Source organism: Rhinoderma darwinii, chromosome 9, assembly GCF_050947455.1.
Source record: "Rhinoderma darwinii isolate aRhiDar2 chromosome 9, aRhiDar2.hap1, whole genome shotgun sequence".
NCBI classification, from domain to species: Eukaryota; Metazoa; Chordata; class Amphibia; order Anura; family Rhinodermatidae; genus Rhinoderma; species Rhinoderma darwinii.
Genome location: NC_134695.1, coordinates 20,524,303 through 20,549,232, shown reverse-complemented (window position 1 = coordinate 20,549,232; position 24,930 = coordinate 20,524,303). Strand labels below are relative to the sequence as shown.

General features: G+C 43.3%; 1 protein-coding gene across 1 annotated transcript in view; it reads right to left on the bottom strand.

The window, feature by feature from the left end:
- RIN1 (Ras and Rab interactor 1) overlaps window positions 1-24,930 on the bottom strand; it is a 95,604-nt gene that overhangs the window by 24,186 nt on the left and 46,488 nt on the right. The window contains exons 8-10 of the mRNA XM_075836737.1: window positions 24,178-24,483; window positions 18,011-18,142; window positions 13,841-13,974 (exon numbers count right to left, since the gene is read on the bottom strand). Of these exons, the coding sequence (XP_075692852.1) occupies window positions 13,841-13,974; window positions 18,011-18,142; window positions 24,178-24,483 (572 nt within the window). The remainder of the gene's footprint in view (window positions 1-13,840; window positions 13,975-18,010; window positions 18,143-24,177; window positions 24,484-24,930) is intronic.

The following is a 24,930-nucleotide window of genomic DNA, read 5'->3' as shown; positions in this document are numbered from 1 at the left end:
TGCAATTCCGGCTAAGGGTACTTAGGGAAAATCATGACTCCGCACTATCTGGTCATCCAGGCATCCTGGGTACCAAGCACCTCATTGCCAGAAACTATTGGTGGCCTGGGTTGCCTAAAGATGTTAAGGCCTACGTCGCCGCTTGTGAGGTTTGTGCTAGGTCCAAGACTCCCAGGTCCCGACCAGCGGGCTTACTACGTTCTTTTCCCATTCCCCAGAGACCTTGGACCCATATCTCCATGGATTTTATCACCAATTTGCCTCCATCTCAAGGCAAGTCGGTGGTATGGGTTGTAGTAGAACGCTTCAGTAAGATGTGCCACTTTGTGCCCCTCAAGAAACTACCCAATGCTAAGACATTAGCTACCTTGTTTGTCAAACACATCCTGCGTCTCCATGGGGTCCCTGTCAATATTGTTTCTGACAGAGGGGTATAATTTGTTTCATTGTTTTGGAGAGCCTTCTGTAAAAAGTTGGAGATTGATCTGTCCTTCTCCTCTGCCTTCCATCCTGAAACTAATGGCCAAACTGAGAGGGCTAATCAGTCTCTAGAACAATATTTAAGGTGTTTTATCTCTGACTGTCAATATGATTGGGTCTCATTCATTCCCCTCGCCGAATTTTCCCTTAATAACCGGGTCAGTAACTCGTCAGGGGTCTCCCCCTTTTTCTGTAATTTTGGGTTTAATCCACGGTCCTCCTCCTTTTCACCAGGTAGTTCCAACAATCCCGAGGTAGAGGTCGTTCATCGGGAACTGTGCACAGTCTGGGCCCAGGTTCAGAAGAACCTAGAGACGTCCCAGAGCATACAAAAAACTCAGGCAGATAGAAGATGTTCTGCTAACCCCTTGTTTATGGTCGGGGATCTGGTGTGGCTATCGTCAAAGAACTTGCGCCTTAAAGTCCCGTCCAAGAAGTTTGCTCCCCGGTTTATTGGGCTGTACAAGGTCATTGAAGTCCTCAATCCTGTCTCCTTCCGACTGGAGTTGCCCCCATCTTTTCGAGTACACGACGTGTTTCATGCCTCCCTCCTTAAACGCTGCTCCCCGTCCTTGGCTCCCTCGAGGAAACCTCCTGTCCCCGTTCTCCCCCCTGAGGGGGTAGAATTCGAGGTGGCCAAGATTGTGGACAGCAAGATGGTCCAAGGCTCCCTCCAGTACCTGGTCCATTGGAGAGGATACGGGCCTGAGGAGAGGACTTGGGTACCCGCCCGGGATGTTCACGCTGGGGTATTGGTCAGGAGGTTCCACCTTCGTTTCCCCAATAAACCAGGTCCACCTAGAAAGGGTCTGGTGGCCCCTCATAAAAGGGGGGGTACTGTAAAGGATCTGCCAGGCACAGCTTCTATGTTAACGCCTATAGGTAATCAGTCTGCACCTGCTTCTATGTCTGTGAGACTGACTCCATCTTCTACCACTCAGGATGGCAGGCTTAGGAGTGGGAGAGCCTATCACAGCCTGGCCAGACGGAGCTAGCTCCCGCCCTCTGGCTATTTATACCTGCCTTTCCTGTTCCTCCTTGCTTGTGATTCTTCTCGTTTGGTTTCCTGGCCCTGCTGCAGCTTCTTGAACTATTTGACCCTGCTTCATATTGACCCTGGCTTACTGACTATTCTCCTGCTCTGCGTTTGGTACCTCGTACACTCCTGGTTTGACTCGGCTTGTTCACTACTCTCCTGCTCTGCGTTTTGTACCTCGTACACTCCTGGTTTGACTCGGCTCGTTCACTACTCTTATTGCTCACGGTGTTGCCGTGGGCAACTGCCCCATTTCCCTTAGCTTCTGTGTACCCTTGTCTGTTTGTCTGTCGTACACTTTTTGAGCATAGGGACCGTCGCCCAGTTGTACCCCGTCGCCTAGGGCGGGTCGTTGCAAGTAGGCAGGGACTCAGTGGCGGGTAGATTAAGGCTCACTTGTCTGTTTCCCTACCCCCATCATTACAATGACATGTCAAAAGTTTTTTTAAAGTATAGTTACACTTTAAAGAAAGGTGTTACAATTTTTTATTATTATTATTATTATTTTTTAATAAAACAGTATCAGTGTGTTTGGTGCAACTTTCTAAATACTTTTTATTAAAAAAGATTTTTACTTTTTGAGATAAAGTTGCTTTGTATCCTGTATACTGGGAAGCGGTGTGTAATGCTAAAACCTGTATCTGTCAGGTCAGCGGCACTGACGGATACAGTGTCAGCGGGTTAGGGGGGTTGAATAGCATGTCAGGGGGCCCAAGTTGTGTCAACAGCCCAGGGCCCATTGTACACTTAATCCGCCACTGGCTGATATATGTGAGGACCACAGCCAAGCTTGATGCAACTGGGCATTGGTGGCTTGCAGCGCACAAATTCAGCTTAAAGTACCGTCCGGGCACCACCAACATCGATGCTGATGCCCTATCCCTTCTGCCCAGGCAACTGCTGTATGACGAAGAAGAGGCCGGGACAGAGGTTCCTTCCCCAGAGGTGAAAGCCAAGTGTCGCACACACCAAGCCGTGGGCTGCACCCAAATTCTTAGGGGTTTCAGAGGAGGCCCTTCCATACTTGTTTTGCCAGTTGACGAAGGTGAACACAGAGTCCCTGCTTCAATTGACCAGAAGCCAAGTAGAGAAGGCCCAACAGGAACATACTTCTGTGGGAGTGGTCCGGTGGTCAGTGAAAAGGGTCTGGAGAGCTGAGAGGAATGCTCTGAAAACAAAAGAGTCCATCTTGCCTGCTCGCCAGTCAGAGTTTCTAGTAGTAAGAAATGGACTGCTGTATCGAGAGTCCAAACAGCAAAATGGAGAGGTGAAAAAACATCTAGTGCTACCTGTCCAGTTTAGGAATATAGTCATGAAGGCTTTGCATGATGACCACGGCATCTTGGCATTGAAAAGACAACTGGTCTTGTTGCAGACAGATTCTACTGGCCAAGAATGGAAGCAGACATTGAGGGTTACTGCAAGTCATGTGCATGGTGTGTTCTGAGAAATACTTTGCCCACTCTATCAGCCCCTCTTGTTAACATCACCAGTGATGGCCCACTGGAGCTAGTGTGCATTGATATCCTCTCCATTGAGCCTGACGAGGGCAATGTCAGTAACGTCCTAATGGTCACTGACCACTTCACCCAATATGCGCAGGGCTACCCCACCAAAGATCAGAGAGCGGTCACTGTGGGCAAAAAATTGTGGGAGAAGTAATTTTTACCATATGGGCTGCCAGCCCGCATCCATACTGACCATGGAAGAGACTTTGAGAGTCGGCTGATCAAGAAGCTGTGTGGGATCAAGAAATCTAGAACCACACCTTTCCACCCCCAAGGGGATCCTCAACCAGAGAGATTCAACCGTAGCCTTCTCAACATGTCGGGCACCTTGGACCCCCAAGCAGAAAGGACACTGGAGTCGACACATAAGTCAGTTAGTTCATGTCTACAATCGCACCAAAAAGGAGTAATCCCCCTACTTCCTCATGTTTCGTAGGGAAACCCGACCACTGGCGTAGCTATAGGGGTCGCAGCGGTCGCAATTGCGACCGGGCCCAGAAGCCAGGGGGGCCCACGGCCCCCCGCACCACATCAATAAAAAGTTACTATAGTAACTCGGGCCGCGGGCCCCTGTTACTATAGTAACATACTTTACTTACCTTCCTGGTTCCGGATCGCAGCTGAGGTCCTGACGTCAAGCGCTGTGCGCAGCGCATGACGTCACAGCGCTATGCGCCGCACACAGCATCGAGACTACAGAACTCCCGCCGCGGCCGAAGAGGAAGGTAAGGTTAGCCCTGACTGGCGGGGTCCGACTCCCGGGACCCGCCAATCAGCTGTTTTGAAGGGGCCGCAGCACTCGTACGAGAGCTGCTCCCCTTCATTCCTGTCACTTCATTCCGGTCACACTGTGAATCGGTGTCGGCGATTCACAGTGTGAGCGAGTAGTGAAATGAAGGGGAAGCAGCTCTCGTACGAGTGCTGCGGCCCCTTCAAAACAGCTGATTTGCGGGTCCCGGGCGACACATCAGCTATTGATGGCCTATCCTGTGGATACGCCATCAATGTTTAGGGACTGCACAACCCCTAAGCCTACGATGTATCAGGCTTAGGGGGCCCATGAGACAGGATCACAGATTGTGTGATCCTGTCTGCTGGGCCCTATATCTAAGCCAATCACATGGTAGGCTTAGATACATGGCCCATGCGTGATCCTGTCTGCTGGGCCCTGTATCTAAGCCTACCACACTGTAGGTTTAGATACAGGGCCCCAGTACACAGTAATCTTATACTGTATAAGATTACTGTCTGCTGGACCCTGTATCTAAGCCTACCTAGTGGTAGGCTTAGATACAGGGTCCCACAGACAGTATCACACATGGGCCCTGTATCTAAGCCTTAGGGTATGTGCACAGACACTAATTACGTCCGTAATTGACGGACGTATTTCGGCCGCAAGTAAAGGACCGAACACAGTGCAGGGAGCCGGGCTCCTAGCATCATAGTTATGTACGATGCTAGGAGTCCCTGGCTCGCTGCAGGACAACTGTCCCATACTGTAAACATGTTTTCAGTACGGGACAGTAGTTCCACGGAGAGGCAGGGACTCCTAGCATCGTACATAAGTATGATGCTAGGAGCCCGGCTCCCTGCACTGTGTTCGGTCCGGTACTTGCGGCCGAAATACGTCCGTCAATTACGGACGTAATTAGTGTGTGTGCACATACCCTAACACATGTGTTACTAATCATATTTTGTGTGTTTTCTTACAGGTTCGGTCGTTGGACTACGGCGGATTCCAGGACTACTTAGATGACGGCTTTTTTTTTATTAATAAAATGGTTAATGAGGGTTGTGTGGGTTTTTTTTTTATTTCAATAAAATATTTTTTCTATGTCTTTGTGTTTTTTTTTTAAACTATATTACTACCGCCTTAGTAATGGCCGCCGGCTGATTGACAGCATCCATTGCTAAGGCGGGACTTAGTGTTAGCGGATGCAGAGGCTAACACTAACCCCCTTTATTACCCCGGTACCCACCGCCACCAGGGGTGCTGGGAAGAGCCGGGTACGATCCAGTACCTGACCATCTGTAGTGATGGTCGGCCACTGGGGTGGCCGCAGGCTGGTATTATCAGGAGGGGAAAGGCAAAAACAGTGGCCCTTCCTACCCTGGTGATGCTAGGCTGCTGCTGCTTTATTGTATCTGGCTGGTTATGAAAAATGGGGGGGACCCCACGTCATTTAAAAAAAACAAAAAAAAAATAATAATTGGAAAGAACGATTTCGGGTCCCCCCCAATTTTCATAACCAGCCAGATACAACACAGCAGCAGCAGGCAGCATTACAAGGGTGGGAAGGGCCACTGTTTTTGGCCTTCCCCAGCCTAATACCAGCCTGCGGCCACCCCGGTGCCTGCCCGTCACTACAGATGGTCGGGTACTGGTTTGTACCCGGCTCTTCCCAATACCCCTGGTGGCGGTTGGTACCGGGGTAATAATGGGGGTTAGTGTAACCTCTGCACCGGCTAACATTAAGCCTCGCCTTAGTAATGGAGGTTGTCAATCAGCCAGCGGCCATTACTAAGGCGGTGATAATAAAGTTTAAAAAGATACAAGCACATAGAAAAAATATTTTATTGAAATAAAAAAACACAACCCTCATTAACCATTTTATTGAGAATAAAAAAAACGCCGTCATTGAAGTCCTCGAATCCGAAGTCCAACAACCGAACCTGTAAAAAAAACACAAACACAAAAATAATCAGTAACACATAAAGAAGCAAAATTATTATTCTTACCTATCCTGGGTCAAGCGCTGGAGCCGCAATGTCAACGAGCTGGGCCCTGTATCTAATCCTATCATGTGTGATACAGTCTGCTGAGCTGTGTATCTAATCCAATCATGTATGATACTGTCTGCTGGGCCCTATATCTAATCCGATCATGTGTGATACTGTCTGCTGAGCCACTGTATCTAATCCTATCATGTGTGATACTGTCTGCTGAGCCACTGTATCTAATCCTATCATGTGTGGTACTGTCTGCTGAGCCACTGTATCTAATCCTATCATGTGTGATACTGTCTGCTGAGCCACTGTATCTAATCCTATCATGTGTGGTACTGTCTGCTGAGCCACTGTATCTAATCCTATCATGTGTGGTACTGTCTGCTGAGCCACTGTATCTAATCCTATCATGTGTGATACTGTCTGCTGAGCTGTGTATCTAATCCTATCATGTGTGATACTGCCTTCTGAGCCACTGTATCTAATCCTATCATGTGTGATACTGTCTGCTCAGCCACTGTATCTAATCCTATCCATAGTTTATAGGGTCGTAGTGCTATAGATATGCTATGCTGTCTCATATACACACTTTTTTTTGGGGCGGACACATGTATTGGGGCTATTTCCCGGACATTTTAAGCACTGAGGGTATGTTCACACGGCAGCGTCTGTTACGGCTGAAATTACTGTGCTGTTTTCAGGAGAAAACAGCACCGTAATGGCATGTGCAGGCGTCTTTTGCTGCGTCCATTACGGACGTAATTGAAGCTGGTTTTCCATGGAGTCCATGGAAAACGGCTCCATTTACGTCTGAAGAAGTGACAGGCACTTTTTTACGCGCCGCCTTTTGACAGCGGCTCGTAAAAAAAATGACCGTCGGCACATCGTAAGACCCATTCAAATGAATGGGCAGATGTTTGCCGACGCTTTTGAGCCGCATTTTCGGACGTAATTCAATGCTAAAACGCCCGAATTACGTCCGTAAATAGTGTGTGTGAACCCAGCCTTAGTGACGCCCCGGCTGCTAGTGCTGCATTGTTGGGTCACTTAGGAGACCCAGCGGTGCAGCTGAAAGCGGACCGTCGGCCATGAGAAGTTTGTGGGGGGGGGGCCCAGTAAGAATTTTTGCATCGGGGCCCATGAGCCTCTAGCTACGCCCCTGAACCCGACTACCAGTGGATATAAGTTTTGGAGTATCCCCTGACCAGTCATCGGGGAAGACCCATTTGAAGTATGTGTTACAGTTAAAGGTAGTATTGAAGGAGGCTTACGGATTGGCTGACGAAGCTTCCGGTCGATCAGGAAGGTGAAACAAGAACCGTTATGAGTCTGAGAGCAAGTACTGCAGCCTGGGAATAGGGTCCTCATTCAACAGCTGGGCCTTCATGGAAAGCACAAACTTGCTGATCGGTGGCGTCCAAAACCCTATGTGGGGGTAGAAAAGCTGCCTGGTGTTCCAGCCTACAGAGTGAAGCCCGAGAATGGAAGTAGGACCATCAGACCTATCATCACCAGCATGTGTTGCCTGTAGGACAAAATGTCAGTTTGCAACAGCCACAAGCAAATGGAGCCAAGATGCCCGCCCGGCCTCCTAGAAGGAGTGGTCACCATCGTCGAGGGATCAGCCCAGTGCTTCCCCCTGAAGGAAGTGATAGTTGAATCCAATGATGAATGGTTTCCAGACTACAGATGGGTAAGCAAGCCAGGCCCTATAATCAAAGATGGTACAGATCGGATGCTTTATGTGAACAACCAGGAAGAATCCAGTCTAGAAGCCAGCATACAGTGCCCCCAGTCGGGGAGAATTTAGAAGAAATAGAATCACCAGGTGAAGAAGTAACCATCATGGAACCTGAGCCTGAAAGTCAAGAGTTAGGGGTCGAGGAGGGGGCTCCCACAGCACACACTCATCCCAGATGGGACACTAGGCCCCCAATGATGCTAACCTATTCTAGAATAAGGCATGCTACTGAGGTACCAAGGGTATTACACCCCAATTTATTTTCTTTGACATGTGGCCATATTTCCCCTCTATGCCCATGTGGCATGGAAATGGTATGTGTGTGACTGATTGTGGTGATAGTCAGGATGCCTTAATGCCCATTTGTATTTCAGGTGGTGAGTCTTCACTTTGTGCTCAGATACTAGCAGCGACTCACCAGGGGGGAGAGTGTAACACCTGCAGAGAAAGCATTGTGTATAGTGGATGCTGCAGTTAAAGGGGTATTCCGGTTACAACAAGTTACCCCCTTTCCAAAGTTGCCAGAACCCCTCGTTTTGAGAGGGCAGCAGGTCACTCATGCGCACTGCCGCTTTATAGAAAAAGGGGCTGGAGACATGAGAGGAAAAATCCAAATACTGCATTCAGCTATCCCCGGCGCTCCCATAGAGAATGAATGGAGCGGCTGTGAGCATGATAGGATAGGGGGTAACTTGTTGTAACGGGAATACCCCTTTAATACCAAGCAGGGACTGACATCACCAGACATTAGAACTTTTTCTTCTGAAGTTCAGTAGACTACATGTCCCAGCACTACTTGCTTTTGTACACCAATGGAGCCTAGGAGAGGAGAAGCAGAGGGGAGCATGAATTGGCAGAGGGAAGCAGGGGATTGTGGGACAAGGCTGAGCAGGGAGGAGAGACAGTGGCCATCTTGGGGAGAGTCACATGGTCAGGAGATAGGGAGACTGTGAGTGTATTGCAGAGAGAAGAGAGTCTTGCACTGGTGCACACAGCACAGAGACCCAGAGACAGTCCTGACAGTCCACCAGCTCACTATACGAGAGGAAGAAATGCTGCAGCAGCATCACCTCTACAAAACAGCCTGATTCCAGGGAGGCTCCCTGGTCTGCATGGTGTGCAGTTAGTTAGGAAGTGTGTGCCAGCTATTACCAGCAGTATTAGTGCGGGTGAGTGATCATTATCCTTTGTGGGTCACTGATATACTGTATATATTTGGTTGAAGACAGCATCTTAACCCTTTGTTTTTCCCATAACATTTCAGGGAATATTGATATGTGTTATGCCAGCCAGGCCTGGCATAAAGTCCATTCCCACCACTAGGGGGTCAATCACACAGAACTGTGTACTGTTATGTGATTTGTGCTTTATTTATTTATTTGCATCATTCTTATTCAGATCACACTTGTTTACCTTTCCCATAATAAAATGGTTGAGTAGTTTCACCAGAACCGCTTGTGAGTGTACTGAGCTCAGGCGGGTATTTCCCGAGTCGACCCCTGGTAGAAGAGGAAGACCCTCCTGCATTCAAATGGAGCTCCCAGCAAGATCAGGTGGAGGCACTACGCCATAGTGAGGTGAGAACTACAATACACCCTGCCTACAGAGGTCGGCCCAAAGGGATGTTACGTGATAAAAAGTGATCAAAAAGTTGCATGTACTCCAAAATTGTACCAATAAAAAAAGCCCTCATACAGAGCTGCATCAGCAGAAAAATAAAAAAAGTTATGGCTCTTCAAATATCGAGACACAAAAACAAATAATTAAAAAAAAAAAATTTTACTGTACAAAAATAGTAAAACATAAAAAAATATATACATTTGATATCATCGCAATAGTAACAATCTGCTGAATAACGTTATTTTGTTATTCATACCACACGGTAAACTATATAAATTTGGGACGCAAAAAAGTGTGGTGAAATTGGTGGGTTTTTTTCTATGCCCCCCCCCCCCAAAAAAAAGTTAATCAATAAATTATATGGTGCTGTATAAAAATACAACTTGTTCCACAAAAAACAAGTCCTTATACAGCGATGTCGATGCAAAAATAAAAAAGTTATAGCTCTTTTAATGAGACGATGGAAAAACATAAAAATTAGGTTGTCATTAACCCCTTCCCGCAAATTGACGGGTCTGTTACGTCGGCATTGTAAGTTACTTACCGCAATCCGAAGTACCAGACCCGTCATTAAGATGAAGCGGGCATAGGAGCTGTGCGGGCTTTATCTTCAGCTGGTGTCAGCTGTAATACACAGCTGACATCCCGCTGCACCAGCGGCGCTGGCAGTTACCGCCGATTGCCGCCGTTTAACCTTTTCAATGCGGCGACCAATGGCGTCCGCCGCATTGAAGTTGTTGACAGAGGGAGGGGGCTCCCGCTGTACCCTACCGGCCCCCCCGAGAGATCGTGGGTTGCGATGGTTGCTATGGCAACCAGGAGGCCTAGCAACGGCTTCCTGGTGGCCAGGTACGGAAGCCTATTAGGCCCTGCCCAAGGCAGGACCTAATAGGCTCGACTGTCAGATGAAAAATGACAGTTACAATACATTGCACTACATAAGTATTGCAGCGTATTGTACCAGGGATCAGAAGACCAGATCTCTAAGTCCCGTCGTAAGTGTAAAAAAAAAAAAAAAAAAAGGGAAAAAAGTAAAAAAGTAAAAAAAAAAATGTTTAAGAAAAACAAAATGCACCAGCGGCGATGGCAGTTACCGCCGATTGCCGCCGTTTAACCTTTTCAATGCGGCGACTGTCAGATGAAAAATGACAGTTACAATACATTGCACTACATAAGTATTGCAGTGTATTGTACCAGGGATCAGAAGACCAGATCTCTAAGTCCCGTCGTAAGTGTAAAAAAAAAAATGTTTAAGAAAAACAAAATAAATTAAAGTTTTGAGTAATAAAAACAATAATCACCCTGTTTCCCTGATCAAGTCATTTCTAAAAACAAAACTATACATAAAAAGGTATTGCCGCATTCAGAACGGCCTGAACTATGAAAATATCATATTAATTTTATCGCACGGTGAACACCGTAAAAAAATTCAAGAAAAAACAATGACAGAATTTCTTTTTTTGGTCACCTTGTTTTAGATAAAATGTAATAAAAAGTGATCAAAAGTCGCAAGTACCCAAAAATGGTACACATAAAAATTACAGTTCGTCACGCAAAAAACAAGCCCTCTCTCTCACAGCGATATCAACTGAAAAATACAAAAGTTATGGCTGACAGAATATGGCGCCACTAAAACATGATTTTTTTTTTTAGAAAAGAGTATTTTTATTGTGGGAAAGTAATAAAACGGAAAAAAAAAAACAATATAAATGTGGTATCGCTGTAATCGTATCGACCCACAGAATAAACTGAACATGTTCTTTATACTGCACGGTTAACACTGTAAAAAAGAAAAAAGAAAAACAATGCTAGAAGTGCTGTTTTTTGTTTTCCTCTTCTCCCAAAAAATGGAATAAATAGTGAAAAAAATAAATAAATAAAATCGCATGTACACCAAAACGGAACCAATAAAAATTACAGTTCGTTCCAGAAAAAACAAGCCCTCACACAGCTCCGTCAACGGAAAAATAACACGTTCTGACTCTCAAAACGCAATGATGCAAAATGATGCTAAATGACGGCCCAGACACATTTTTGAGGTTCAGTAGTTTTTCACTAAAAACCCCACATCATCATTTGCTAGACCCCACAGGTGTAACCCGTAGATGCAGAGGAGATAAGGAAACTGTAGGGCCTTATAGGGCTAGTGAAGAAGTCTAAAATTAGGCAATACTGGAACGCAGATATTTTGTACAATACCCAAAGAACCCGGCCTGTGCATAAAGGATTGGTTCAAAGCGTACCACACCAATTCATGGATTATTCATTCACCCCATTATTACATCATCCTATTATGCCCTGATGCACTCCGCCCAGCTTACATATACCCTGATGTACTCCGCCCAGTTTACATATACCCTGATGTACTCCGCCCAGCTTGCATATACCCTGATGTACTCCGCCCAGCTTACATATACCCTGATGTACTCCGCCCAGTTTACATATACCCTGATGTACTCTGCCCAGTTTACATATACCCTGATGTACTCCGCCCAGCTTACATATAACTTGATTTACACCGCACAGCTTACATATACGCTGATGTAATCCGCACAGATTACATATACCCTGATGTACTCCGCACAGATTACATATGCCCCCACATTATTAACTGAAATACCAGTAAAACCACAGAAAAACTACTACCAAGCAAAATCTGCGCTCCAAAAGCCAAATAGTGGTCCTTCTGAGCCTGACAGTGTGCCTAGACAGCAGTTTATGACCACCTATGGGGTATTACTGTGTTCTGGAGAACACGCTTAACATTTTATGGGGTGTGTGTCTCCAGTGGCACAAGCGGGGCACAACATATTGGTCACTGAATTGGCATATCAGTGGAAAAATTAAAATTTTCAATCTGCAACATCCACTGTGCACTAATTTCTTGCAAAACACTTGGGGGGTCAAAATGCTCACAATACCTCTAGGCATTTGAAATGTGACATGGCACCCAAAAACTATTCCAGCTAAATGTGAGCTCCAAATGGTGATCCTTCACTTTTGAGGCCTGCAGTGTGTCCAAACAGCAGTTTATGACCACTTATGGGGTATTGCCGTAATCGGGAGAAATTTATATTTAAATGTTGGGGTGCTTTTCTCCTTTATTCCTTGTAAAAATGTAAAATGTCCACGGAAAAAATGTAGCTTTTCAATTTCATGGCCTAATTCCACTAAATTGGGCAAAAAAACCTGTGGGGTTAAAATGCTCACTAAACCCCTCAATAAGTTCCTTCAGGGGTGTAGTTTCCCAAATGGGGTAACTTTTGGGGGTTTTCCACTGTTTTGGTCCCACGGGGGCTTTGCAAATGCGACATGGCAACCAAAAACCATTGCAGCAAAGCTTGAGCTTCAAAAGCCAAATGGCACTCCTTCCCTTCTGAGCTCTGCTGTGTGTCCAAACAGCAGTTTATTACCACATATGGGGTATTGCTGTAATCGGGAGGAATTGCTTTTCAAATGTTTTTTTTTTGTTCTTTTATGCCTTGTAAAAATGTAAAATTTCTAAGTTTTATTGTAAAAAAAACTTTGATTTTCATTTTCACGGCCTCATCCTACTAAATTCAGCAAAAAAAACAGTGGGGCCAAAATGCTCACTATACCCCTTGATAAATTCCTTGAGGGGTGTAGTTTGCCAAATGGTGTCTTTTTGGGAGTGTTGCCACTGTTTTGGCCCGACAAAACCTCTTCAAACCTGACATGGTGCGTAAAATATATTCTAATAAAAAGAAGGCCCAAAAATCCACTAGGTGCTTCTTTGCTTCTGAGGCCTGTGTTTCCTTCCTTTAGCCGACTAGGGCCACATGTGAGATATTTCTAAAAACTGCAGAATCTGGGCAATAAATATTGAGTTGCGTTTCTCTGGTAAAACCCTCTGTGTTACAAAAAATAAAAAATAAAGGATTAAATATAAATTTCTGCAAAAAAAAATTTAAATTGTAAATTTCACCTCTACTTTGCTTTAATTCTTATGAAATGCCTAAAAGGTTTTGAATACTTTGAGGGGTGCAGTTCTCAGAATGGGGTGATTTATGGGGGTTTGCATTGTATGGGCCCCTCAAAGCCACTTCACAACTGAACTGGTCCCTGAAAAAATAGCCTTTTGAAATGTTCTTGAATATGTGAGAAATTTTCTGCTAAAGTTCTAAGCGTTCTAACGTTCTGGAAAAAGAAAAGAATGTTAAAAAAAAACACGATGCCAACAAAAATGAGACCTTTGGGATATGTGAAATAGTAACTATTTTGTGTAGTATTACTATGTGTTTTACAAGCAGATACATTTAAATTTGGAAAGATTTTAATTTTTGCACATTTTCTCTTCATTTTGGTGTTTATTACAAGTATATATGGAATTTATCGACCAAATTTTTTCACTAACATAAAGTACAATATGTCAAGAGAAAACCATCTCAGAATCGTTTGGATAGGTAAAAGCATTCCAAAGTTTTTGTTATTATCACATAAAGTGACACATGTCAGATGCGAAAAAATCGGCTTCGTCTTTAGGGCCAAAACAGACTCAGTCCTGAAAGGGTTAAGGCCTAAAATAGGCTGGTCACTAAGGGGTTAAGATTTAACCAAGAGATAGCATTCCAATTTCCATTGAACTGCATCTGTTTTTATCCTCTCGTTATTGCATTTTTATTACCGTATATTATTTCTGCTGTTGTGTTATCTGTGAGAATTCTCCTTTATATACGTACAGTATCTCCTAAGGCAAAAGGAAAATACCTGTAAGTCGTTGAGAGATGTAAAACCCTGCCTCCGTCGATGCCACTCACTTAATAGTCCGGCATCCTGGGGATGAGTGTCTAGCGTGGACAGGACTGAAAGAGCAGCAGAAACACTAGTAAGGTAGTATCCCCCTATTAAAGAAATAAAAAATAGGCAAATAAACAGAAAAAGTGACAAAATAACAGATAATGTGGAAGCAGAAAAGATTATGGACTGGGCAGTGAAAGTGCCTCCATAACAGTTAGGGTATGTGCACACGACCTCTTTTCAGACGTAATGGAAGCGTTTTACGCCTCAAATTACGCCTGAAAAGACGGCTCCAATACGTCGGCAAACATCTGCCCATTGCTTGCAATGGGTCTTACGATGTTCTGTGCAGACGAGCTGTCATTTTACACGTCGCTGTCAAAAGACAGCGCGTAAAATTACGCCCGCAGCAAAGAAGTGCAGGACACTTCTTGAAGCGTAATTGGAGCCATTTTTCATTGACTCCAATGAAAACCAGCTCTAATTACGTCCGTAAAAGACGCCGTGAAAAACGCGTGCAACGTCTGAAATTCAGGAGCGGTTTTCTCCTGAAAACAGCTCTGTAATTTCAGACGTATTTGGCGTTGTCGTGTGCACATACGCAAACTCAAAAATGTCTGAAAATACGGAGCTGTTTTCAAGGGAAAACATCTCATTTTCAGACGTTTTTTAAGCCAGTCGCGATTTTCGCGGCATTTATTACGGCCGTTTTTGGAGCGGTTTTCTATAGAGTCAATGAAAAACGGCTCCAAAAACGTTCCAAGAAGTGACCTGCACTTCTTTTTCACGGGCATTTTTTTCAAAACGGCCGCGTAAAAAAGTGGCCCGTCGGAACAGAATGCCGTTTTTCCCATTGTAATCAATGGGCAGGTGTTCTGCTTCCGATTTTTCGGCTGTTTTTCGGCCATTTACGGCCTTAATAACGTCCGAAAATAGGCCGTGTGAACATACCCTTAGGGTATGTACACACGTAGTGTTTTTAGGCGTATATTTCGGGGCGTTTATGCCTCGAAAAACGCTTGAGAAAACTGAAGCAGAACGCCTACAAACATCTGTTCATTGATTTCAATGGGAAATACAGCGTTCTGTTCCGACGAGGCATTTTTTTACACCTCATTTTTCATTGACTCAATAGAAAACAGCTCCAAAAACGGCCATAAAAAAACACTGTGAAAAACCCGAGTGGCTTAAAAAACTCCTGAAAATCAGGAGCGGTTTTCCCTTGAAAACAGCTCCGTATTTTCAGACTTTTTTTTGCTAAACATGTGAATATAGCCTCAAACAGAGCCAAGCACTGTGACCCATAACAGTGATAGCCACAGTGCCCAACATAGCAAACAAACAGTGACAACCACAGTACACGCATAACAGAGCCAATCACAGTGCTTTCATATCAGTGAGAACTGCAGCACTCCATAACAGTAAAAGTGACAGCCAAACGCTACTAAGACAGGGCTAAGCAAACTTCAGCTGGAATAAGAAAGCCTATGGGTGTCAGAGCATGTTGGGAGTTGTAGTTTCACCACAACTGGAGTGCCAAAGGTTGCTGACCCCTGTACTGGTAGGGAGATACATGTGAGTAGCAAACATGTGGCTGCTGATCACATGTAGCTTACTATTCAGCTGATCCTTCTTTCCTCCAACACCTGCCATTAGGGGACAGTCGGGCGGCACTTCATTCATTATTTTAATGTGTATGACCATCTTGAGAGAAGACATTATATTTCTAGTCAAAGTAGACACACAGGCATTGCTAAAATGGGCCATACACATAAGAGAAAAGTTGGCCGAACAGATCAACAATCTTATGTGTATGGGAGCCTCCCGATTCTCACCTGATGGCACGTCAGGGAAAGAAATGTTCCCGGGGAAGAAATGCCACTGCCAGAAGGGTCTGGTAGCAGTTCATTCCACTTCCACTATTGAAATAAACATGCACGCTCGGCTGAGTGGTCATGTTTATGGTGGATTTGAGAGAAATAGCTGTTACCTAATTAATGTACTGTATATTTCAAGCTTTATAAACATGTAAAAAGCATATAGGCTGGGAATCAAAAACACTACATTTTAATAAGGACAATTTCCCCAGCTTTAGGGCTGCACTTCCGGACATAGACTAGGAGCAACTATTGCCAAATAAATAGTAATTTGAGAAGTTTCAGGAAAAAACTGATTTTCCCTGGCGCTGCTAACTGGTAAAACCCTTCTTGAGTAATGAGGATTTGAAACAAGCAAATGTAATATCAGATATTTTTTTAATTACTACGCGTTTCAAGGCCGGACCGGTCTCTTCATCAGGTAAAATACAAATGCTATACATTCCCCTTGCAAAGGTGAAATATATAGCCAAGACAAAGTGGTAAAAAAATGTGTGGAAAAAGTGCCAAATCACATGGATGAGTCATGCAGAGGTGTTTGGCATCGATGAGTCATGTGACTTGACACCTTTTCACATATTTTTTTACCCCTTTGCCTTGGCTATATATTTCATATTTGCAAAGGGAATATATGTTCATTTCTCAGCCCCAGCTCACTAGCTACGCTGTTCTTCGCTTCTTTACAGTAGTTGCCCTCCCCATTCCCTGGTTTAAACACTCCTCCAACCTTCTAGCCATCTTTTCCCTAACACAGCTGCACCCTCCCCATTTAGGTGCAGCCGATCCCTACCAAAAAGTCTGTAGCCAACAAAAAAGTCGACCCAGTTCTCCAAGAACCCAAACCCCTCCTTCCTACACCAATACTTTAGCCACTTATTCACCTCCCTAATCTCCCGCTGTCTCTCTGGTGTGGCACGTGGTACAGGTAGGATTTCTGAAAATACTACATTTGAACTCCTTGCCCTGAGCTTGTTACCGAGGTCCCTGAAATCTTGTTTTAAGACCTTCCACCTACCGCTAACTTTGTAATTTGTGCCAATGTGCACAATGACCGCTGGGTCTTCACCAGCCCCTCCAAATAATCTGTCAACTCGATCTGCGATATGCTGAACACAAGCACCCGGAAGACAGAAACTGTCCCGCTCTTTGCGACAGATTGTCCTATCTGTTCCCCTAATAATAGAGTCAAGCCAAGATCTCACCGTGAATATTACTAGGAAAATCAGCCTCCTCAACCTCAAGGCTGCATATCTAGAGCCTGAAACATTGCATTGTGGGGGCTCCTGTATAGGCTCTACATTTAGATTTTGTGAGCAAATCGGGTTTTTCCCTGAGGTGATTTGCAAAATGTATCCGTTTTACCCTGCATTTCAGCTTTGGCAAATTTTTCTTTATCTTTCGGGGGACCACTACCCAAAGATTTTCTAATGACAGGTTTAGGTGCCATCCCTGCACTTCGCTATCCCACGCTCTAATAGATCTGCAAAGCAAACAACCAAGTTCCTTTAGATTCAACAAATGGAGCATAGGCAGGCGTTAGCAGATAGCTTTCAGCAATAAGGTTCCCCAAAACTTCATGCATCATTATAGAAATCATTATGGCTGTATCAGTCTGTATAAGACTGTATCAGGCTGTGTCAAACTGTATCAGGCTATATCAGACTGTATCGAAATGTATAAGGCTGTATCAGGCTATGTCGAGATGTATCAGGCTGTATCGAAATATATCAAGCTGTATCAGACTTTGTCAAGATGTATCAGGCAGTGTAAGCTGTATCAGGCTGTGTCAGCGTTCAGGTGCCCATATTAGCACAAATGAGACCAGCAGTCGTTATACCTCCGTCATCAGGATCATTTATTAGTGGCAGTGGCAATAGAGGCACTAGAGACAATACCTCTGAATGAAAGCTGCAAACTAGAGAAAGCAAGCAGAAGAGGCGGAGGAGAGGCAGCGAGGCAGATTAACAGCATGAGGGTGGTTATTCAATTGTATCTGCGTCCTCAGGACGCAGATACAATTGAATAAGTGGCAGAGCAGGAAACTATCCGCTTCCTGCTCTGCCATTCACTCCTCCTGGAGTGGAATCCCCAGCCAAAACATTTCCGACGACAGGGCAATTATCGGGAACGAGCCTTCTGTGATAATTTACCAGTGTAAAAGGGCCTTAAAAGTCACTAATCTATCATCACTGATTTTTTACAGATATGTGGATAGAAGATTACAAGGTACAGTAACATAATAGATAGTGACAGGGATTCTTACCTTCTCCTATGAGAGCTCCCTGAGGCAGAAGTTCTGTGGTGTAGTGTATGTCAATTAGAAGGTGGGGCAGGTCACACAGAGCCAAGACATAGCACAAAGCGGGGAGGAACTCATCAGCACCACACGCATCATCTTTAGAGGACAAGAGCAAAAGTGCATTCAGTTTACTGTCTGCATTATTTTAAGTAAATTCAGTGGTCAATGATGAATAAACTCATAACTTCTAAACATTCATTCACCATGACATTAAAGAGGCTCTGTCCCCAGTTTATTAATTTCCTATCTCCTAACTAATCTAATAGGTGCTTTGATGCTGATAACTACAGTTTGATTTGTTTTAAAAATTATATATTTTGTGTTGATTTTTATACATATGCTAGTTTGGCTCTAATAGCCAAATAGGATATTACATTTTATTTTAACTCTGGGCGGTGTAAAGACAACGTTGCTGCTGCTGTGGATGAGAGTCGTCTGTCACGGCTGGAGGCGATGTAGGGACTGTCTTCTTGGAGTACCACTGAGTCGCTGTGGTGAAGGACCTGCGGCCGGTAGTGACAACACAGCGTGATCTCACTATCGAAGCTGAGATCATGCTGGGCTGCGAAGAAGAGACCTCTATGACGCTGATTGGACAGCGTCATATTTTTGCCTTTACACCGCCCAGAGTGAAAATAAAATGTAACCTCCTATTTGACTATTAGAGCCAAATTAGCATATGTGCAAAAATTAGCATACCTTTTACAATAATAAACTTTTTTTTAAAACAAATCACACTGCAGTTGTCAGCATCATAGTTCCTATTAGAATAGTTTTGAGATAGGGAATTAATAAACCGGTAACAAACTTCTGATATGTCATAGTGACATGTCAGAAGTTATTATTGGTGGGGCACTGAGTCCCCAACCAATCGCTAAAACGAAGCGTGTAAGCGCTTTCTATTCAGCTTTTTCTGGAAAGTTGATGTAGCGGTGTACGGAGTCAGACATTTTCTTGAGCCCGTATACCGCTGCATTGATTTCCAGAAAAAGCCGTACAGAAACGAAGCGGTACAGCACTTTTCACGAGTGCTTCTGCCTCTTTGTTTTAGCGATTGGTCGGGGTCTCAGTGCTCAGACCCCCACCAATCAAAACTTCTGACATGTCACTATGACATGTCAGAAGTTTGTTGAACGTTTAGTTACCCTTTAAGGCTGTGTTCACATCAAGTTTGAATGCTTTTGACATATATGACTAACCTGTCTTTTGGCCTGATGAAGACATCAGTTCGATGTCGTAACGCGTAGCCTATCTATTAATAAAACATATTTATTTATTTATATACTTCGATGTTTTAAACTTCATCTTAGCAGCGCCGTTATAGGTCCAATTTTGGTCTTTTTCTCACTAACCTGTCGATGGAGCTCTTTTGGCCAGACCATCAGTATAACTTTTTACAACTTTAAGCCCTCTGCATACTGCCGTGCCCGGCCGCAGACAGTCACTCGCATTTGCGGGTCGTGCTCCCATTATTAAGTAAGGGAGCACGGTCCTATTTTTTGCAGGTCATTTGCACGGCCCAGACACCTTCCTTTAGATATATATTCGTAGGCAATAGCAATGAATGGGTCCGCAATTACGGATCGAAATTATGGCCGATTTCATGGGGCATTACTGAAGAGGGTAGTTGACTACTGTAAAAGGAAGTGTTTTATGTATTTATATGTGTGTGTATATATACAGTGAAGGAAATAAGTATTTGATCCCTTGCTGATTTTGTAAGTTTGCCCACTGTCAAAGACATGAACAGTCTAGAATTTTTAGGCTTGGTTAATTTTACCAGTGAGAGATAGATTATATTTAAAAAAAAACTGAAAATCACATAGTCAAAATTATATATATTTATTTGCATTGTGCACAGAGAAATAAGTATTTGATCCCTTTGGCAAACAAGACTTAATACTTGGTGGCAAAACCCTTGTTGGCAAGCACAGCAGTCAGAAGTTTTTTTGTAGTTGATGATGAGGTTTGCACACATGTTAGATGGAATTTTGGCCCACTCCTCTTTGCAGATCATCTGTAAATCATTAAGAGTTCGAGGCTGTCGCTTGGAAACTCGGATCTTCAGCTCCCTCCATAAGTTTTCGATGGGATTAAGGTCTGGAGACTGGCTAGGCCACTCCATGACCTTAATGTGCTTCTTTTTGAGCCACTCCTTTGTTGCCTTTTGCTGTATGTTTCGAGTCATTGTCGTGCTGGAAGACCCAGCCACGAGCCATTTTTAATGTCCTGGTGGAGGGAAGGAGGTTGTCACTCAGGATTTGACGGTACATGGCTCCATCCATTCTCCCATTGATGCGGTGAAATAGTCCTGTGCCCTTAGCAGAGAAACACCCCCAAAACATAATGTTTCCACCTCCATGCTTGACAGTGGGGACGGTGTTCTTTGGGTCATAGGCAGCATTTCTCTTTCTCCAAACACGGCGAGTTGAGTTAATGCCAAAGAGCTCAATTTTAGTCTCATCGGACCACAGCACCTTCTCCCAATCACTCTCAGAATCATCCAGATGTTCATTTGCAAACTTCAGACGGGCCTGTACATGTGCCTTCTTGAGCAGGGGGACCTTGCGGGCACTGCAGGATTTTAATCCATTACGGCGTAATGTGTTACCAATGGTTTTCTTGGTGATTGTGGTCCCAGCTGCCTTGAGATCATTAACAAGTTCCCCCCCTGTGTAGTTTTCGGCTGAGCTCTGACCTTCCTCAGGATCAAGGATACCCCACGAGGTGAGATTTTGCATGGAGCCCCAGATCGATGTCGATTGACAGTCATTTTGTATGTCTTCCATTTTCTTACTATTGCACCAACAGTTGTCTCCTTCTCACCCAGCGTTTTACTTATGGTTTTGTAACCCATTCCCGCCTTGTGCAGGTCTATGATCTTGTCCCTGGCATCCTTAGAAAGCTCTTTGGTCTTGCCCATATTGTAGAGGTTAGAGTCAGACGGATTAATTGAGTCTGTGGACAGGAGTCTTTTATACAGGTGACCATTTAAGACAGCTATCTTTAATGCAGGCACCAAGTTGATTTGGAGCGTGTAACTGGTCTGGAGGAGGCTGAACTCTTAATGGTTGGTAGGGGATCAAATACTTATTTCTCTGTGCACAATACAAATAAATATATATCATTTTGACTATGTGATTTTCAGTTTGTTTTTTTCTATATAATCTATCTCTCACTGGTAAAATTAACCTAGCCTAAAAATTCTAGACTGTTCATGTCTTTGACAGTGGGCAAACTTACAAAATTAGCAAGGGATCAAATACTTATTACCTTCACTGTATATATATATATATATATATATATATATATACATATATATATATATATATATATATATATATATATATATATATATATATATATACATACTAGTCCTTCTCAATTAATTAAAATATCATCAAATAGTTCATTTATTTCAGTAATTCAATTCAAAAAGTTCAACTCCTATATTATATAGATTCATTACACACAGAGTGATCTATTTCCAGCATTTTTTCTTTTAATGTTGAAGACTATGGCTAACAGTTAATGAAAACACAGAATTGTCTCTCAGAAAATTAGAATATTAAAGAAGCCCAATTTCAAAAATTATTTTTAATACCGAAATGTTGGCCTACTGAATAGTATGTACAGTATATGCACTCAATACTTGGTCGGGGCACCTTTTGCATGAATTACTGCATCAATGCGGCGTGACATGGAGGCGATCAGCCTGTGGCACTGCTGAGGTGTTAGGGCTTCCATGTTGCTTTGATAGCGGCCTTCAGTCCGTCTGCATTGTTGGGTCTGGTGTCTCTCATCTTCGATTCTCTATAGGGTTTAGGTCAGGCGAGTTTGCTGGCCAATCAAGCTCCATAAAGCTTGTCTGCAGAGGGAAGCATGAGGTGCTCTAAAATTTCCTGGTAGACGGCTGTGTTGACTCTGGACTTGATATAACACAGTGGACCAACACCAGCAGATGACATGGTTCCCGAACCATAACAGACTGTGGAAACTTCACACTGGATCGCAAGCAACTTGGATTGAATGCCTCGTCACTCTTCCTCCAGACTCTGGGACCTTGATTTCCAAATTAAATGAAAAATTTACTTTCATCTGAAAACAGGACTTTGGGCCACTGAGCAACAGACCAGTCATTTTTCTCCTTAGCCCAGGTAAGACGCTTCTGAAGTTGTCTCAAGGAATTATGCAACAGTTGTAGCCCATGTCCTGGATACGTCTGTGTGTGGTGGCTCTTGAAGCACTGACTCCAGCCGCAGTCCACTCTTTGTGAATTTCCTCCAGATTCTTAAATGGCCGTTTCTTGACTATCCTTTCCATGCTGCAGTTATCCCTGTTGCTTGTGCACCATTTTCTACCACACTTTTGCCTTCCTCTCAACTTTCCATTAATATGCTTGGATACAGCACTCTGTGAACAGCCAGCTTCTTTAGCAACATCCTTTTGTGGCTTACCCTCCTTGTGGAGGGTGTCGATGGCTGTCTTCTGGACAAATGTCAAGTCAGCAGTCTTCCCCTTGATTATGTAGCCTACTGAACCAAACATTTTTGGCTTTTATTAACCGGTAGCCATAATCATCTATTAACCGGTAGCCATAATCATCAACACTAAAGATAAAAATGCTGGAAATAGATCACTCTGCTTTAAAGAATCTATATAATATATGAGATTCACTTTTTGAATTAAATTAGTGAAATAAATAAACTTTTTGATGATATTCAAATTCATTGAGAAGGACGTGTGTGTGTGTGTGTGTGTGTGTGTGTGTGTGTGTGTGTGTGTGTGTGTGTGTGTGTGTGTTCTATGCACTTTGAGTTTTATGACTGGCAGGAAGGTGAACCTGAGGGGATAAGTGATGTATAGATTATCTAATTCCAAAAGCATACTTCATTTAATCTAAGACCATTACCAGTAACAAATAAGGTTGAGGGGGTAAATGCAGACTGACAAACACTTCTCCAAATTTAATTGTCCAGTTCCCGACAACAGGAGAATTGTAAAGGGAAATTCTTTATGTGTGTGTGTATATATATATATGTGTGCGTGAGTATATATATATATATGTGTGTGAGTATATATGTGTGTGTGTGTGTGTGTTTATACTTAATACATATTAATAGTTATTATATGTATTTTGTTAGATAGCGAAAGAGAAGCGCTTCATGTGTGCGGCCCTTAGGTTATTTGGGGGGGGGGGTGTTGTTTGTAGTTATGCTCACCTCTTTTAGTTGTGTAGTGAGGCACAACTACTCAACACGTGTTATAGTCAATGTATCCCATCCACGGAACTGTCAGCCTTGAGTCGTTCCCGGGTCTCTCGAAAGAAGCCGGTAATTCAATAGGAATAAAAAGGTATAAAAAGGAGTAGTTTGTATCTGATGAAGAGCCTGGTTCAGGCTCAAAACGCGTAATCTTGTGCACTGCAATTACTTTTCATGCAATAAAACTCTTTTATACATGAAGACAAAAGAGCCTTTGCATTTTCCCTGATGAACAGCGCCACAGAGAGTCTCAGAGTAAGTATTCGTTTTTATACCTTTTTATTCCTATATGTATTTTGTGTTTGATAACTGAGTGTGATTTTGTGTTGGTAATAAACCTTTATTTATTATACACTTGTGTTGTGAATCACCGCACACACAAACTTCGTTAATAAGGAAAATAGAAAAACGCAATACAGGGGAAAAGGTAGGGGAGCTAGGCATAACCCTAGTGACCCTAATAAAAGGAGGTAGTAATAGTGGGTGACACTAGCCAGTGAACCCCACTAATTACCAGTCCTTTTACAACTACACTTTTCAATTCAAATGAATGACACATATCGTACAGTAATAGTTTTTTTTTACAATGGGAGTCAATAGGAAACTATTCAACAGTATAGGCATACAGTAGAATACATCCACGGCATACTTTCGATGATATAGCAATTGAATAGCCCAAACATGATGTGAACAGAGCCTAATACATGTAAATTGCTTTACCTGTGCCTTCTCATTATGTTACTGTCTTTAATCCTTTTTCTAGATTACTAGTGTAGCAATTTAAACTCAAATGATTAGGTAATTTGCATTATTACCTGCCCATAAATTAAGTTATACCAGACGATATTAGCCATCTATGTATCATACCTTGTTGTGTGTCCATGCTCCTATAAACACCTCGACATGCCTGTAACAACATACGAACTTTGTCACATGGGGAATATTTTTCCTGCATTCTGAGCAGTTTCTGACGAATTTTTTCCAGCTCATGAACCACAGGAGCTTTCAGCTTCACACCAAGAAGAGATGGGCCACCCCTCTTAACTGCTTGCATATTCTCCCCAAGCCTTTTCAGCTCTCCATTTTCCTCCATTCCTTTCTGAATTGCGGACAATAGATGAGGCCTCAGAGACTTCAAGGTAAGTCGGTGCAATGACTTTTCTAAGACACGTTCTGAAAAAATTTATAATTGAGACTGTGGTGTAATTTACTATGACTTTGATACACAAATCAAAACATTCTAAAGATAGACGAGTCCTATTCTTTGTACATTAGCCAGTCACAGCTTTTTTTTCTGCCTACTCTGTCTCATTTATATAAATCGGTTAATCACTTCTCCAAGGGTGATCAGTATCCAAAACCATGATCAGTTTTAAAGGAATAGTGTCGCCCAAATTTTTTTTTTTATATCAGTTTGATGTTAGTGTTTTATAAAAAAAACTTTTGTATTTATTTGTGTGTTTGTGTGTTACTTTTTTTTATTTTTTCACTTTTTCTTCCCTATGGGGGCTGCCATTTTTTACTCCATTTCTGTATGTGTCAATTAACGACACATACAGACATGGAATACGGCAGCTACAGTCCCATAGTGAATGCGAACGGGGCCCGTTCCATCCACTA